General features: G+C 40.4%; 1 protein-coding gene across 4 annotated transcripts in view; it reads right to left on the bottom strand.

Annotated features, from left to right (window-relative positions):
- The window catches only part of COL19A1 (collagen type XIX alpha 1 chain), a 312,975-nt gene that overhangs the window by 41,473 nt on the left and 254,392 nt on the right, over window positions 1-17,110 (bottom strand). For all 4 annotated transcript variants that reach the window (XM_023625139.2, XM_070245772.1, XM_070245771.1 and 1 more), the window contains 10 exons: window positions 15,762-15,866; window positions 15,631-15,684; window positions 15,320-15,373; window positions 10,742-10,795; window positions 9,283-9,336; window positions 6,992-7,036; window positions 4,951-5,001; window positions 4,822-4,866; window positions 4,346-4,372; window positions 1,220-1,273 (listed from right to left, as the gene is read on the bottom strand). In XM_023625139.2, the coding sequence (XP_023480907.2) occupies window positions 1,220-1,273; window positions 4,346-4,372; window positions 4,822-4,866; window positions 4,951-5,001; window positions 6,992-7,036; window positions 9,283-9,336; window positions 10,742-10,795; window positions 15,320-15,373; window positions 15,631-15,684; window positions 15,762-15,866 (543 nt within the window). The remainder of the gene's footprint in view (window positions 1-1,219; window positions 1,274-4,345; window positions 4,373-4,821; window positions 4,867-4,950; window positions 5,002-6,991; window positions 7,037-9,282; window positions 9,337-10,741; window positions 10,796-15,319; window positions 15,374-15,630; window positions 15,685-15,761; window positions 15,867-17,110) is intronic.

Here is a 17,110-nt window from a genome sequence, read left to right as displayed (position 1 = left end):
GTAGATTTCGGAGGATTAGCAACATTTAACGGCTGGGCTAAGGAAAAAAAATATAAAATCCTATTGGTTCTACCTTCTCAATATATCCAGAATCTAGCTACTTCCTTCTGCCTCCCTGTTTCTGCTCTGATCTGAGCTGACATAATTCCCACCTGCATTGTGGGAACTGTCTTCACACTGGCTTCTCCATTTCTACCTTCTCCTCAGGCTGTAGGCCCTGACACTCTTGCACTCAGAAACCACTCCTGGCTCCGTACTTTACTCAGAGTCAAAGATAAAGTCCCTACAATGGCCAATAAGCCTCTTTCTTAGCACTTAAACTCTGTGTGGTCAAGGAGCAGTTTATTTACTTCTTTCTTTATTTTTTTAACACATCAGGAACAAGATGAGCCTACGATCCCATGTTTGGATATCATGGAAAGTCAAGTTGCTCTACAAGTGTTCAATTGCTTCCTCTCAGTGTCTGCTCTTACCTGGCTGCAGAACCCCCACCAAAGTGCCTGTAGACTGGCTGGTCCTGTCCTGGCCACACTGAACCCCGCTCTGTACGACCACAGGCTGGGGCTGCTCCTCACCTCCACCTGCCTCTCCCCTCACCTCCCACCACTCTCCCCACAGGCATGCCCCTGCTCTCCTTGCATGTGGCTGGAGCGCTCATGTCTCAGGGCATTTAGACCTGCTGTGGCTTCCTTTTTTCTTTTTTTGGTACATATTTAAGGTGTACAACTTGATGATTTGATATATGTATACAGTGTAAAGTAACCCCCACAATCCAGCTGGTTAACATCTCCATCACCTCACAGAGCCACCATATTGTTTTCTTAGCAAATTTCAAGTGTACAGCACAGTCACCTTCCATCTCCAGATCCAATGAGGGGCTGGGCTAACTCCCCTTCACCTCTTTCAGTTCTTTGCTCAGATCTTGCCTTCTCAGGCCCCCTTTTTAAAATCACCACCCTGCCTTCCCTGGTGCTCCTTAACCTGCTCTACTTTTTCTTTCTTTCTTTCCATAGCACTTAACAATATTAGTTATTAATGTTTATTCTTTTAGTTTCTGTATCCCATTCCTAGAAAATCAGTTCCAGGAGGGCAGTGATTTTTGTTCTTTTGTTCCTTTCTGGATACCCAAACCTAAGCCAGTTCCTGGACTAACTGAAGGTGCTCAGTAAACAATTTTGAATGTCGAATCAGTGAACGCATTTCTAACCTCTGTACTTACCTTTATACCTGGAAATCCTTCTAGTCCTGGCAACCCCATTGCACCAGGTTCTCCCTGTTAAAAACAAACATAAGAAATGCAGGAGCAACGATCAAAAGGTTTTTAAGCACTGGTTTCCAAAGCAAAGATATTTTTTGCCCAAAAAAATACCCCCTCAAGCATTGACAGGTAATGTAGCAAGCAAATGGTATGCTCTATTTTCAAGCATCTGTATTCTTGCATTCGGCATTTGAAAACAGTTTGAGAATCAAGCTATTCCCTGGAGAAGTATGAGTGTATTTTCTGGTTAATTGTTTTTATTCTGATTAAGAATCTAATCAGAATGAATCCCTCTGGTCAGTGACAAGTCCAATTTCAATAAGAATCAGAAGGAAAGGCTGGGTTTTAATAAAGTTTGCCAATTGGTGAGGTGCCTGGGGCTGCTAGAATCCCAGAGAAAATGGCTAAACTCTTTAAGAGTAGCTGAAGATGGACTCTCAAAGCAAAGACCTCATCCCTCCCTGCTTTCTGCAGCTAGACGGAATTGTGTGGTTCAGAGAACGGCCCAGGAGCAGCCTGTCCGCTGATTCTGAAAGCTACTGCTCAAGCCGATGGGTCCCTGAGAGGAGACGGGTAAACATTCCATTTTTAACAATCTTTTACATATTCTAGTGTATGGGCCCAGGCTAACTGGGGCCGATAGGTCCCCAAGGAACACATTAGGAAAGCCAGGGTGATGGAAGCTGCCAACCTTGAGCAGATAAACATTAGGGCTTTTAAATCAAGACAGAAAACGTGGGTAGTTGTTGGATATCTACTTGTTAATGAATTATCATTAATATTAATGTTAACTGCAAATATTTTCTTAGGACACTGGACGCTTTCAACATAATCACATAGAAAAGGGAGCATCCCAATTTCATCAGTAAATGTATTTCTGCATGCATAATTCTAATCTGCTTCAAAAATATCACAAACACTCTGCCATTGTTATTTATGATATTGTCCTTATTACAGAATACTTAATGAACAAGCGTATGAATTGATACTTTTTATGCTTCAGAAATCTTTTTAAATGTCCACTAATACGTAAACTGTCAATCAGAAAAACAAAGATGTTCAGATTCTGTTTGACACAACGCTCTGTGAAGGAGGTCCTGGGTTACTCACAGGAAACAAGCTCTGTGATCCTCTCTGTTTACATTCTCAACAATCCTTGGAACAGAGGAAGGTGCTCAAGCAACCAATCAATATTTGTTTGAAAGTAGCTAATAATTAAACATTTAATTGAAAGCCACTTATGAATTGAATACCAAAGGAATGAAATGGAGCACTTTGGAAGATAATAAATTCAATTAAGGGTAATTTTCATCAATAAAGGTTTACTGAACAGATTAGAAACAGTGGTGGAGATCCAGCGTCATGGGAATCGAAGGATGCTGGAAGAGTAAACCTCCCGCACCCCCCTCATCATGACTTTTCCATTTTGTACTCTGTGACCTCTAATTCTACCATGCTGGCTTATTTCTATGGTATGGGGCGTTATTTCTCCACACTGGGCAAGTGGTGGGAAACGGAGTAGCATTTTGGTGCTGACAGAGAGCCCAAAAGAATAACTTCAAAGTTTTATCTAAGATAAACCTGAAGGTTCACACAGTATTTAATTTCATGGTTCTACATTTCTGGTTTGTGCTTCATCCACTTAACTCACATCTCTAAACTCAAGGAACGTCCTTCAGTTGGTTTTTATTCTTCATGTTTTGTGGCAGCTAAGAAATTTGAAGCCTAATGTCTTCAAATTCAACTCAAATCTGTCTACATTTTTGTTGTCATTCATTTCCCAGTCCAAGTGAATTATAATTCACCCTTTACTAGGATGCTTTTTTAAAAGGTTTCTCATCTTCATCTGCAGTTATTAATGAAAACACTTGAATATTTCAGAGGGTCAGTGAGAAGTCTGGGTGCCCCTGTGTGACCCAGGGGGATGTGTTGTGTGTAAGTGTGTGCAGGAGCAAACTTTTATCAACAGGATGACAGCAAACTGAAATCAGAATGAGGGATATGGCTGGTGACACCACATCAAGAAAGGGCACCACGTGTAACAAAACAAAGGATACCTCTGAGTGACATATTTGGGGTTCAGAAAGTGCTATTAGTGGGCTGAAATCATGCTTTTGGGGGGAAAACAAATTGACTTTTAATACATATTGCCCAACAACAAAAGATAAGCTCTTTAATGCATCTCCTCTGAAAATATATTTAGATGTAAAAGATTACTTTTTATGGCTTGTTGCTTTGCTCCTTTAAAATGTATTCATCTAGTTTCACCAAATTGTACTGCCATGAAAGGGCCTTAAATTTTGTCACACGGCAGTGGAAAGTGGCATGAAAGTTTATTTCAGTTTCAGGCACATCTGAGTTTCAAGTACATACACAAAGGTTAAGAGGGTGTACAAATAAAATACGAAGGCTGGGGCATATGCTTGAAAAGGACACGACAGGAAAAATTGCCAAGGAAAAAAGGGAATCTAATTGAACTTGGCAGAGTTTTACAGTGAAGCTCCATGGTTGAGAGGGATGCTTGAGAACAATTATCATCACTTGGGCGGCTGGAGGACATGATCTCTTTCCGCGCTGAGTGTTAATCTCGTGGTATATTACTCCTAATAAGCAGGTTTACAACAGCACACCACATCTCCTACGGAATAATTGCCTGAGACATTCAAAGCAAATAAACAGTCCCTTTCTTTTTTTTGTAGGGTTGATGGCAGATGTACTAAGGGATTTCTTCCCAGTAAGTATTTCTCTTCCACAATCTAGTTAACGTTGAATGAATCATCAAAGTAGACCTATCAGAAGAAAGTGTCCCATTTATCAGGAGCTTTTAATGTGCCTTCCTCCATCACAGGGGGATTTTTAAGACACACAAATCAAAGAGACAAACGTCAAGGGTAGTGACAACATCAGGACTGATGCATCTTAAAAATGAAGAGCCTGCTGCTGGCATTTCTTTGGTGGCCTGCCTGCCGCCTCCAGCATGTTAACTGACAAACATCTAAGATGGCAGAGCATCTCTGCCGGATGCTGTTCTTTCAAACTTTAATCAAGACATTTTCTAAATGACACAAAACACGCGAAGGTACCTACCGCTGGGCCAGGATCGCCTTTTGGACCCTATAAGAAAACATGGGAGGTCATTTTTAAAATAACAACTGAAGCAAACTTACAGAATATGAAAGATTTTTTCCAAACAATTTGTATATTTGCTTTAATGCACATAAAAATATTTGCAAGTTTCGTTTTGCTACATTTAGATTTGAAGAATAAGATGAGGCAACATAACTTGCTGGATCTCCTATGACAGTGATTGCCTGAACACTGACTAAGTTCTTAGACTTACAATGCTAACAGTGACACCGCTATGAAGAATGCTATTTCCCATTATTTTGGCTGTGTATATTTTCTCAGTTTTATTATAATTGATTCCATTTATTTCCTCCTACATAAAATTTTGGTTATATTTGTAACAAGTATTTTTCAGTGTACTCAGGAGTTGTTTTTTTTTTTTGTGGCTGTTCAGCTAAGGGATGAAAACATGCCTGGTGATAAACAAGTGTACTCACAGCGGGGCCGGGTGGCCCTGGATAACTGGGAACATTCACACCTCCCTTCAAAAAAAAGAAAAAAGGTGAGAAGAATTTATAGTCATTCATAACTGAAAAATGATTTTACATAATTATAGAAGTAAATACCTGGATTTTATATAAATTGCTCATTCCATTTCCTTCACTGAATGGTACACCCTTAGGAAAGAAGTGAGGCATAGAATTATTCCTTCAAGTTAATAGTTAGTATCTCCACCTTTTCTCTTTTTACCAAATGATATTCTTCCCATTCTATGTTAGAAAGTGGGTTTAATACTATAAGTAAAATAATACAGTGTTTCCATTTTTGGCTTTTCAAAAGCAAATGCAGAGGCAAAAATGAAAAGGAGCATGAGCTACACCTGGACGCACAGACGCTCTCAGTGGATGCAACAATGTCCAGGGTTGACAGATGAGACACTAATGCATTCAGGGGAAAATAGGATTTACTCATTAAAATTCAGCTTCTGAATTGCCAATTTATGCTAACTGTTTACAGCCTGCTGGCCTGTGAGCTACAACACGGCAGTGCTGATGAAGACGTGACTGGGTAACGATTTTTTTCCCACAGTCTCTTCATACTAAACAGAAAATCAGAGTAAATGGAGGAGATGAGGTTACTCACAACCTGTGTGGATGTTTCTATAAAACATATTCTTCACAACAACAGGGAACAAGAACTTCCTAATAAAATTGACCTGTGGATGGAAAGTCCCAGAGTAGCTAACACTTAAGGAGAACTCATTGGAGAGTCTTTAAAACTCATAACATTTTGGCAATCAGGAAAAATCTGCATATGAAAATTTTAGTTAGGATCTTTTATCCTTCTTTTAAAAAATTCCCTTAGAGTCAATAATCTGCATTTTCCTCCTTGTGATTTCCACATTTCAGTTGCAAAATTGAAGGAGCCATCATTTCACTGTTTTGGGGACAATAGTGGCCAGTGGTGCTTGGTGAACGTGATTTGCACGCATCTTCCAAACACTAGTGATGGAAGGAAAGACATTCCATTCGTTGGCTCCTTTGTTGTTCCCCCCATTCATCTGATGATTGCTGAATGTCTACTATATTTTAGTGTGCTGAGTCCTAGAGAGATGAAGGGTGAGTTTGTCTGAGATTCCCAGGGGAGATTTCCCAGCCAAGACAACATGTAATCTGTCTGGAAGAATACATGATTTTGGAGAATTCAGGGGGAAGAGGAAGATTTCTTAAGCCCATTGTAATACATAGGTCCCTTTTGTGAGCTCTTGTTATATTTTGCTGTTCTGTTCGCTGGGGAGAGAGTGCATTATAGGATTTGAGCCCCAAATACTTTCTGCCCTGTTTCCTTGTCAAGGGAGAAGGTAAGTAAACAAAATGAAGAACAGGTTTAGGAAAACAGAATGCAAATCTCTTCATTTATGTGTGCAAAGCATGCAATGCACACTGACTAAGAACATATCTTCCTTGTCTTTAGAAAGTCACAGGCAAATTCTGCCCCTTCTTGTGGGAGTTTGGCTTCTTCAACTCTTCCTATGAGGCAGGGTGGAAAAGAACATGTGGCCTGAACGGGAGCTCTGCTGCGATTTGATTGTGGCCCCACATGAGGGCAGACTTGCCACAGAGAGAGGCAGCCATCCTGTCTGCAGCCTAGAAAGTGCACACCTGTCTCGATGGTGAGCGTGGAAACGTCCACGGCTCTCATACATTTCATTCACTGGCTGCTACAGAAACAGAATCTCCTTGCCTCTCAGACATCATGGATGGTAATGAACACACATAGCGTAATACCGACTTCTGTACCAACTCCCATTGCAGGAAAGGATCTCTTTTTAAAGCCTCTTTCTTTTCTGTGAATGAGCTCATTGAGGTTAAACGCCTTTCCCAGGGCCCCCCAGGCAGGAAGTGAAAGGAGGGGTGGGAGCAGGGAACAAACCCAGGTGTCCTGAGTCCACGGTAGGGAGGCCACAGTACGCTCAGATTTGCACATGGGGCTGAGCTAAAGGGGAGAAACCAGGCCTCCCCAAAGCTCCATCCACTGTCATTCATATTTACACCTGAGACGCAGATGACTTGTATCTTTGAGAACGTCTAGACAGAGTCTGACCCCTGAGATATAAAAGTCTTAAGTAGACGTGTGAATTTAAGTTTTAATCCTGAAGCAACTCACGGGTGGTCCGGGTGGTCCAGGTCTCCCAGGGGGTCCCTCGCTGCCCTGCAAGGGATATACAGACCAAAATCAATGGCGTGGACATTTCCACCCTGGGTTTATGGAGCAGATTGTGCTTGCTCAGAGAGCCGTATTCTGAAATCAATATGACCTGTTGTTTTGCTTCTGCCTTGCAGAGTCTTACTCACCTTGGCGCTCTCCTAACCTGGGGAAATACACTTCTAGACCACAGGAAGGATAAATGCCTTCTCTCACGCCCATTCAGATTCTCACCGTGTGAGCCCAGGGACGAGGCTTATTTCTAGACAGAGCCAGACAACCCACGCGATCATGTCTTGGATTCAAGTGCAGCCGGGGACTCTCTCCCCACGTGGGGGCGCAGAGCAGAGTCCCTGCCAGCAGGGGCAGGCTCTGGGGTACGGCTCTCTCCGTCAGCCCCTCACTTTTCCCCTCACTGCCACCATTTTCATCTTTTGGGAACTAGAGGGTGCACCCACATATCTTGATCAGAGTAGAAAATCACAACCTGTGTGGCGTCTGCAGGAGGAGAAACTTCTTTCCCTTCCTCAGTTAATATTAGATGTTACAGCCCTGTCAGGCAGGTCCGCTGGACAGAAATGTTCTACGCAATTTAAATGGGCTCAGATGTGCTGCCGACAGGCAAGGCAGACTGAAAATGGAATTTGTGAAAATGAATTCAAGTTGAAAGTTGACAAACGGATTTCACTTTCACTTTCATAAAACATAGACTGCTTATCGGTCCATAGTAAGCAGATGGACTATAGTCTCGTTGGTGCCTTAACCACTTCTTCCTGTAACTGCTTTTCCTTTAGAATAACAGCCTCATAAAATTTTTTAAGTCCCTCAAACTCAGGGGCAATGGCAAGAAATGGTTAATTAATGAAAAATCCAGAGAGAGTAAAATTCCTACTTACAGTACCCAAGAATTTTGAGGGATTTCAGTCCATTTCCACAAATTTGATGAAAGATTTCACTCCAATCTCCCCATTTTTTTTCAGTAACAAGAGAAAGTACCAAAAAAACCTTTCTGTTTATATCTTTATCAATAAAAATAAACCGTACAGTGTTCTTGCAGTGTAGATGCCTGAGAATGAGTGACAACGAGCATATTGTCTTTTTGCAAACGGCTTTGATGGTGCCTTTGCTCTCAGACATGTCACATTCTGCTGACTGCTGGCAGTGTCCCTCAGAGAATTATGTCATAGTTCTCACGAACTATGAGAGGACAACAAACAAGGAAAAATATGTGCCTATTGAAAAGACTTTTTTTTCCCCTGGCACAATTAAATGTCATATTTTCATCCTTGATTGTGCCCCAAAGCTCATCTCAGTGTGGAATGCCCATTAACTTCAAAAGGCAGATCTCTGACTGAATGATTTCCATAGAGAACAGACAAAAAAGGCTGGTGGGGTCGGGCAAGGTCCTCGGGACACCATCAGAAAAAAATGTGCTGAGACTATCTAGAATAAGCACATTGCTGCCTTTCAAAGTTTTCAGGGTTCCTTTGCTCCTTCGGGCCATCATGCCCCACTTTGACGAGCCTGGGTGGCAGCTGCTCATCACCGAGCAGCTCAGTGGACTCTCGATACTTATTTCTGCAACCTGAAGAGCTAGCTTTATTTCTCTCATTTGCTGCCTCTGTCTGCACTCACACCATGGGGCCAGTTGAGATCCTACATCAGGTGAACATGTAGGGCCCTGCTGTCTTCCTGTTTGAGACCCTCTTGCTGCTGGTCCTCCCTTCTGACCACAGCAACTCATCTGTCCAATCAACCAGACTCCCCAGGAAACAAGTTGTCCTTGTTCCTGAGTGAATTTCCCCCGTGATCCTCAAAGCACAGAACTTCCAGATTTTTCTCAGCAAGCCCGTCATTTATGGAATCCTGGTCCTGCCAGCCAGCATGCTGTCTGGAGCCTTGGCACCTGTGGCTGGATCTCCCCGATGCAAACCACCTTACCTGTGGCTGTCCAGGAGGCTTCCCCACCCACCCCTTTCTTCCACAGAGCTAGTTGCCTAGGACCCTGCATCCAGCTTGGATTCTGCTCCACGGCATCAGTGCTCTAGTCGTCCGTCCCCTAAAAGCACATCTCCCGTATTCAGACGAGTTGCTGGACCCACGTCCTTCCAAGCCCACTAGCAGAATAGCTATTCCTGGACATCATTCTTACTTTCAGGAATTTTGATTTTACGGATTTCCCTGCAAATGGTCGCACCCTGCCCCTACCCTAAGTCCCAGTTCGGACAGGGAGTGAGGCTTTTCCTGTGTACCTTGTCACCCTTTGCTCCCACAGGACCAGGATGTCCAGTTCTTCCCAACAAGCCCTGTAAAACACAAAACTAAGTTTGTTATGGAAACAACAACTAAATGAGCACAGGGTATTGAAGTTGGTTGCTAAAAGTGATAGATTTTGAAGGTCATTTGATCCTAATTAAATCAGTCCTACAAGCTTCTATTTCTTCGGGCTGATACAGCAGCTGCGTCCTGCTGATAAGCCCCTGGAAGGGTAAAATCTGTATTCATGGTCGCTTTTTCACCTTGGCCAACCACGTTTAATGACCTTCATTAGAACCTTTTGATACACTTAAGAATTTAGCCTTGCTGTTTAAATGGCAATTTACATAATATTATGCCTTCCTAAATGAGCTATAATTCTGGTAGTGATCAACATTTTAAATACTTCAAGACACAGCAGAATTAACAATGTGCACCTTGAGTTATGCGCTCTGCATTTTACCAACGGAAGATAAAATTCAATTTTAATTCTTCTTTGAGAAAAGAGTTAGCCATAAAATTTTCATGGTTCCTTTCACAACTCTTTCTCTTGACTTTTAATTTTAGTGGACAATTGAAAGCCAGGTTTGTTCTACATAACTGTGGTAAAAGCACACATGGTAAAATTTTAATTATGACAAACCCATGATTCAAAACATTAAGGAACAGGATTACATTCCTCCTCGTGTAGTGAATACTATCTGCTTGGCAGCTCTGAGGAGTGGAGGGTTGGAGAAGGTGAGCCTTGAGTTGGGTTGCCAGATTTAGCAAATAAAAATCGAGTATTGGGGACAAACTTATGCTAAAAAATTATTTATTCATATGAAATTCAAATTTAACGGCATGTCCTGTATTTTAACTGGCAACCCTAAACTTGAGCTCCACTTTAATAAGACATTGGTTTTAGCCATTGGGAAAAAAAAAGATTCTGTTTTAGGAAAATGGGATAACGAAAACCAACAACCATGACACTGTGTCTGAGGGACAGAGAAAAAAAGTGCTGACTAAAGTAGAGGGTATTTAAATTCATCAACAGGAATAGAAATAAATGGAATCTGATAATCCTGGGCCCATTTTCTCCCTCTAGAAAATAAATTCTTAGTTTATGGTACCAAAGAATGTAACGGTGTAACCATCTGAATCTCTCTCCCAAAGGTTCATGCCAAAAAATTATAACTAAAAAATAGAACGCTCTTTACACCCAACTCCCATTCCAATAGACGAGCTCAATTACACACTGCTCTGGTCCAGTAGAATTCTGATGACAAGTCTCCACGACCCTCAGCAGCCTTAAGTGATAATAAATTAAAATATGAGATGCGGGATGTTACTTTTCTGGGCAACAGGTGGATAATCTCCATAGAGGCACAGAGGACAGAATGAGGAACGTCACCTCATCTTGCATCATCTCAACAGATACGAACCGTGAGTGGAACAGTTTTAGCAAATACTTACAGGGGGTCCAGTTGGACCTGGAGCACCTGTAATGCCTGGAATTCCTTGAAGACCCTAGAAGAGATAGTTCCTACCATAAAATCGGTTATATTGTTGGAAATAAAGCCTTTTAGTTAATCAAATATTTTGACTACTGAAAATTAAACATCTATATTAGCTAAGCAAGAAACATGATATATGTCACATACAAAAACCCCTCTTAAAGGATAGTGAGCTACAATGCTGTGACACAGACTCTGTAACATAATTTAATGTGTTTGGTGGTTCACAGAGGATTTCTGATCTCACAGAGCCACCCCACCAACAGCAGCATCACTGAGAATCTGCATGGCTAAAGCATGGAGCTACAATTTCAGATCGTCAGAGTACCATCCAAGAAATATATGATTACACTAATGCTCCATTCAGCTGGAGGAAAAAGGGAATATGTTTCATGATATAATATTTAGTTTAGCTGGCCAGTTTGTTATAAGAAGAAATTTGGCTCACGGCAAATTTAAATTTAGAACCCTTTAATGGCTTAAGCATAAAAGTGAATGGCTATCCCCTCCCTCCTCTCTTTGGGTTTGTAGAATAACGCTAACTATACCGGATAGGGTTTAAGATGCTGATAATCTATATATTCAAAGAAGAACCGGCAAGTATAACTGGTAACTTGTGTCATTAATTTTTTTCCTTTACCAAGTGTGTCAACAACAGAATATTAGCTAAATAAATAACATAAAATCCATAATATGAAATATTTTGCAACTAATAAAATCATGTTTCAGCAAACTATTGGATAACACGGAAAAATAAAAGTTACAAAAGATACATAGAGTAAGGTCCAAATTATTAAAAAATTATAAATACACTTCATAAAAGATAAGAATGATAGAGGTTCATAGTGCCCTATCTGGAAACTTTAGTGTCAGATGTGTTTCAGAATTCTGCATTTTTCGATCTTTTCTAAAGGTGACACGGTGCCTATACTAGATATTGTGTCACCCTCTCAGTGGCACCTGAGGCAGCACCCTCTAAAGACATAAATAGTTGTGTAGCAAAACACATGATACTCTCACCAAACGGGATAAATAGATAGACCTGCTCCATACGAGTTCAAGTCAGATTTTGCTGCCCAATGAATTTGCTGCAAACTTGGCAAAAATTTCCAGTGTTTTCAAAGGTTTTTGAGCTTTGGAACCGTGGATGGGGGGTTGTGGACCATCATGCTACTATTACCAACAGTCCCCCCTTAACAGTGCAAATAGAGGTAACTGATCATTTTAGTGCTTTTGTATATGTCCCAAATTTTCTATAATGAACTCAGATGGCTTCTATAATCAGAAAAATAAACTTATAAACGCTCTTTTGTTGTTTCAGATAACCATATGCTGTATCAAGTTCTAGATTGAATGGTTCTCCTGTTTCAGGATTTAATTTTGTTTACTAAGTAATCTTTCTATATTGACAAGCCATTCATTGTTATAATAAAATTACTTTATTTTTTACTGTGATGAAATATGTATTTTTATACATATTATAAATATTAGGTGAAGAGACCATGGTGAAATTACTGCCTATTTATTTATGAGAGCTCTATGGGACCAAGGCTCTATGGGACCAAGGCTCTATAGGACCAATGTTCTATATAACCCAGGCTCTATAGGACCAAGTTTCTTTGCATCAATGAGATCAAGAACTAAGCCCTGTCAGACCTGTCCATCTAATGCCAAATGGGATCATATGCTACTTCATGTTTTTTCATGTGATATGATGTGCAGAAACACTGAACAGAATCTCCTTGAACATGCTGAAATTCCTCAAATAGTAAGGACCAAGGGCAAAGTCTTATGTATGCTTGTGTTAAAGACTGTGGACATATTCTTTCTTCAAGATGACGTCATCCTCACTGACAATGCTGTGGTGTGTATGTGTGCACATGCACTGTACACGTTACCATGTCTTATTGAATCTTTTTATTCCCCCACCATTAACTTGGTTATGGATTTATAAGTGTAAAGGAAACAAATTTCCTTTGGGAATGGCATCTCTAAATGTCTGGAGATTATAAACGCTATACCACAAATTGCTTTATCTCAAAATACCCACATCTCCATAAAATTCTCTCTCTATGTACATGTATAAGATATGTTTGTCCATATGTAGTCTTTCTTTGCTACTTTTAGTCTCAACATTGAATCAGTCTAGAGATGCTGAGTGAGTCTTTAGATAGTCTAATTTATAAGCTTGGGACTCATTAACCTTTGATGTCCACATTAAACTTTGAAATAAACCTCAGTCCATAAATAAAAAAAAAAGTCACCCTCAGCAGTCTTTCTCTGAACAAGCTGAAATTTTGTAGTGAGGGTAAAAGTTACTACGGATGCATAAAGGGCAATAAGATAATTTTAGAAGACAAGATAGCCATTAAAGAAGACAAATACATATTAAAGAGGAGGATGGTCAATTTAGCATATAGTGCCAAACTAAAACACAAATTAAAATTTATTGCACAGATAGTCAGGGATCATTCGAGCTAAGTTCTTTCCCTGCTCTGATATTTTGATTTTGCAAGTCTTAGCTCAGTTGCAACTAAGAATATTTATTTTTCCATTGCTATAATTTATGGCTGACAATATTTTTCATGTCCCATTTATCAATTATTATCCTGAAATATTGCAGGAAGATCCTCATTCCAAGCAAGAATTCCCTCTAACTATGAGAGGCGAGTCTGGGTTCTTCAGCATCTTACAGGTTGCTACTTTGAGTTGTAAAACATGTTGCAAAAAATGTAGAGGATAACATCACATTTCTAAGAGCAATGAGCAACAGGCAGGTCCTCTCTCTAAGTTCCCAAAGGGATTAAACTGAAGACATTATAGAAGTCCTCAGAGATGGTGCTCCTTGTATCTGTTTACCAAGAGTAGAACAGACATTTGAGATTTTGTTCAATTAGATCTCATGTACATATCAAAATAGTATGGTTGATTGGCCAGTTGGAAATGCATATGTTCTTGGTCAAAGATTCATTTGCTTAAATACATCAGCAAATAGTAATTTCAGGTGGTCCAGGTAGCAGACAAGATGATATTCACTCCTTCCCACTGTCTGAGAGGGAGAAGCTGCATCGCGCCATTCCCCACAAAAGGCCAACTGAGCTAGTGGGCCCTTCAGGCTTATTCATATCATCCATGTGATCTGAAGAAACAACTGAAGAATCTCCCTCTGAACTTGCTGGAAATCCCCACATAACAAGAGTTCTGTGCAAAATTTTGGGTATGCTGTGTTAAAGAATCCATAAAGAGCACACTAAAATAGCGGAAGGATAAAAACGATGGATTTCAGTTCACTAAGAGAGCAAAGTATCCCATAGAATCAATAAAAATTAACTTCTAATACATTTAACTTGGAGTCACTTATAAAAAAACCTGAAGTCCAATTATTTCCTGATTTTTTGTTATTATCGTCTCAATTGCCTCTAAAATTTCTCTCTTGAATCTGGGCAGTTAAAAGCTGTTAGACTATTAAAATCAGATACTGTGCTTGTACTTTATTGAAATTTCTGTGGAGTGTGAAAAAGCAAAATTTCTATAACTCATTTATTGTGAAAATAAAACACCTTTACTGTTTTATTTATGGATGAAAATGTTGTATTTCTTTGTTCTTTGATTATTAACTTGGAAAGAAAACAAGCCAATCTTCATGATTTTCTAGAATAGAATCAATAGTAGTTAAAAAAAATAACACATGATAATTTATAACGCAAGATATAATTCCAACTAAAAGATTTTCTCCTTGATACTGTCATGATTTTCTGCACTAACTTCAAGGTTAATATATGCCAGATGGCTTACTTACTTTCATTAAGAATTATTAGTATCAAAACTGTTTAAACTAACAACAATTTGTCATCCTAATTGGTTTTTCTAAGAGTTAAGGTGAATTATGCAGGAAAAGAATGATACCCTCAGCATCAGCATGGCTTAGAGTCAGAAAGTTGTACCAATGTCTCAAAAGTACATTTGATTTTGAACCTTAGCCCGGGGTTGGCAGCTGATCTAAGCTAGTCCAATCAGATCCTTCCGATTTTTTTTTGTTTTGTTTTTCTCTCCATAGTTTGAAAGTTGAGCAGAGACACAGACAAGCCAAGGTCACGAAGCTGCGCCATGTTACAGCAGGGGCCCAGCGGAGTTCTACTGAGGTCTGGAGCTGCCCTCATCCCTAGGCTGGATTGGATAGAATTGAAGGCTATTCCTTCAGTTCTGCTAGCCACCTTGGGAATCTTTCTGTAAACCTCTCCTTCCTCCAGCCCCTTGCTTCTATCGTGAGAAAGCTGGAACTGCTTTCTACTACGTAAAAACAGAAACTCAGTAACTGACACGTTAACTTTGTCTCAAAAGTTGTCTGGTGTCTTCGTCTCAAAAACTGCACCACTGATAATAAACATCAACATATTATTCAAAATGGGTTAACACTTGAAAAAACCTACTTAAGTCTCTGTTTTTATATGTTTTAGCGCTGAACACTGGTGTGCTTCCCCTGTTGAGCCACTAAAGAGAACCGATAGGACGATATCATCCGAGAAGCCCCTTTTACCTCGTCGCCTTTCTCCCCAGGCATCCCAGGGTAGCCCCGCTCTCCTTTGCTGCCCTAAAAAAGACAATAAATTCAGCGAGTACGCGCGACCATTTTGTCATCTTTCAAAACAACGAAAATCTCTCTTCTCAGGACACTTGGGGCGTGACATTTGGACAGAGTCAGAAAACAAATAAATGACATTTGCAAATGGCTTTTACACCACTTTTCCAAAATATTTTTAGAAAAAATAGTGTATTACAAAACGGATTTCCTTTTATCACACTGAACTGAAGGTCGCACAGAGGAGAGTGGAGGAGAGATTTCCTTACCTTTGGTCCTTCTCTGCCTGGGATTCCTGGAGGACCACGGGGCCCTGCGTCCACCTAGAGGACAGAGCAGCAACAGGTGAGAGAAGGCACCTGGGTGACCGATGGGCCCCCAGCACCGGCCGCCTGCCTACCTTCCGGGCCGCGGAGTCGTACTTCCCAGGCTCTCCAGCGTCTCCTTCTTCTCCTTTGTTGCTTTTCAGCCCAGGGACGCTGGTGTGGCAGTTGCCACAGAAGTTCTAAGGAGTATAAAGATAAGGTTCCTGAGAGATTCACCAAAGTCATCTAAAACAGGTGAGGTTTAAAAGACCTGAAGTTCTACTCAAACCTTGGTCAGAGATGAGCCATATGGCATCGCTGTGTCACTCTGCTTTCAGAAACCTGATTTGTCCAACTTGAAAAGACTTCTTTTTATGAGGTCAAACTATTTATGAAGCTGATCAATGATCTTTGTTTATGATATTGGTGAGCTTCTATTGTAAAAATGTGTCTATGATGACATTTAACTTGAAAATTCCAAATAAATAAGGAAAAGATACATAAGAATGCAGACTGAGTTTCAGCTGCTTACTAGCAAGTTTCAAAAAGGAGGTAATACAGTCTGGAATAACCAGCAAGATTACAGAGCTGGTACAGCCAATAGCATGAATCATCAGAAGAGAAAGAACAAGCTGTGAAGGAAGGATTTCTTCTTTTGAGAGCAAAATTAGTTGGAGGGCCCTATACACAGTTATTAACATTTTATTTCTCGGTGGAAGCACCCGTGTGGGAAATAATTACTTCAGTGACTTGGCCAGGCTTCTGTGTCAAATCCAAGTGCAGGGAGAAAATCTAAGTGGAATTACCTTTCCATTGCCTTCTCTGTAACCTTTAGTCGATCTGGAATGGCTTGAATTTAAGTGTCTGAGCTCACAAGATAAACTTCTTACCACAGAGATAAAGAAAAAGTGTCTTGAAAAGCCCTATAAAGGCTTATTTTTAAGTAAATCATTACAATAAGAATATGATCAGGAAAGGCATGGATTAGGGACCATGGAGTGGGCGAGATGGTTTAATTTGAACAGTCGACAGAAGGGGAGATAGTATAAGCCTCTATTCTTCCATCCTTTTCACCCAGGGGAAGAATCCTTAAGCAGGAAAAGGGAACTGAAGCTGGCTACTGGTGAGAGGTTAGCAGGAAAGCCCACGGCTGTTCAAGTTCAGTGCTTTTCACACAGTGAGTATCACCATAAGTCTGACTTCCAAGAATGCTCCTTGAAAGACTAATTTTGTATGATATTGAAAAGGTTCTGAGGCAATTTGTCTGCAAAATGCTGGGTTTAAGAGTTCTCTTCACAGGGTCCTTCTTAGAGTTGGAATATGTAAGAGTGCTGGAATGTGCATATTTCCCAAACCAGTTTTACCACTAGGATCATTTCACAGAGCTAATGGGTTGGTAGGGGAGTTAAAAAAATACACATAGAATTGTAGAAACCATCACTTA

Source organism: Equus caballus, chromosome 20 (genome assembly GCF_041296265.1).
Source record: "Equus caballus isolate H_3958 breed thoroughbred chromosome 20, TB-T2T, whole genome shotgun sequence".
In the NCBI taxonomy this organism is placed as follows: domain Eukaryota; kingdom Metazoa; phylum Chordata; class Mammalia; order Perissodactyla; family Equidae; genus Equus; species Equus caballus.
The sequence above is the reverse complement of the archived record's forward strand: the minus strand, read 5'-3'. Positions and strand labels throughout refer to the sequence as shown.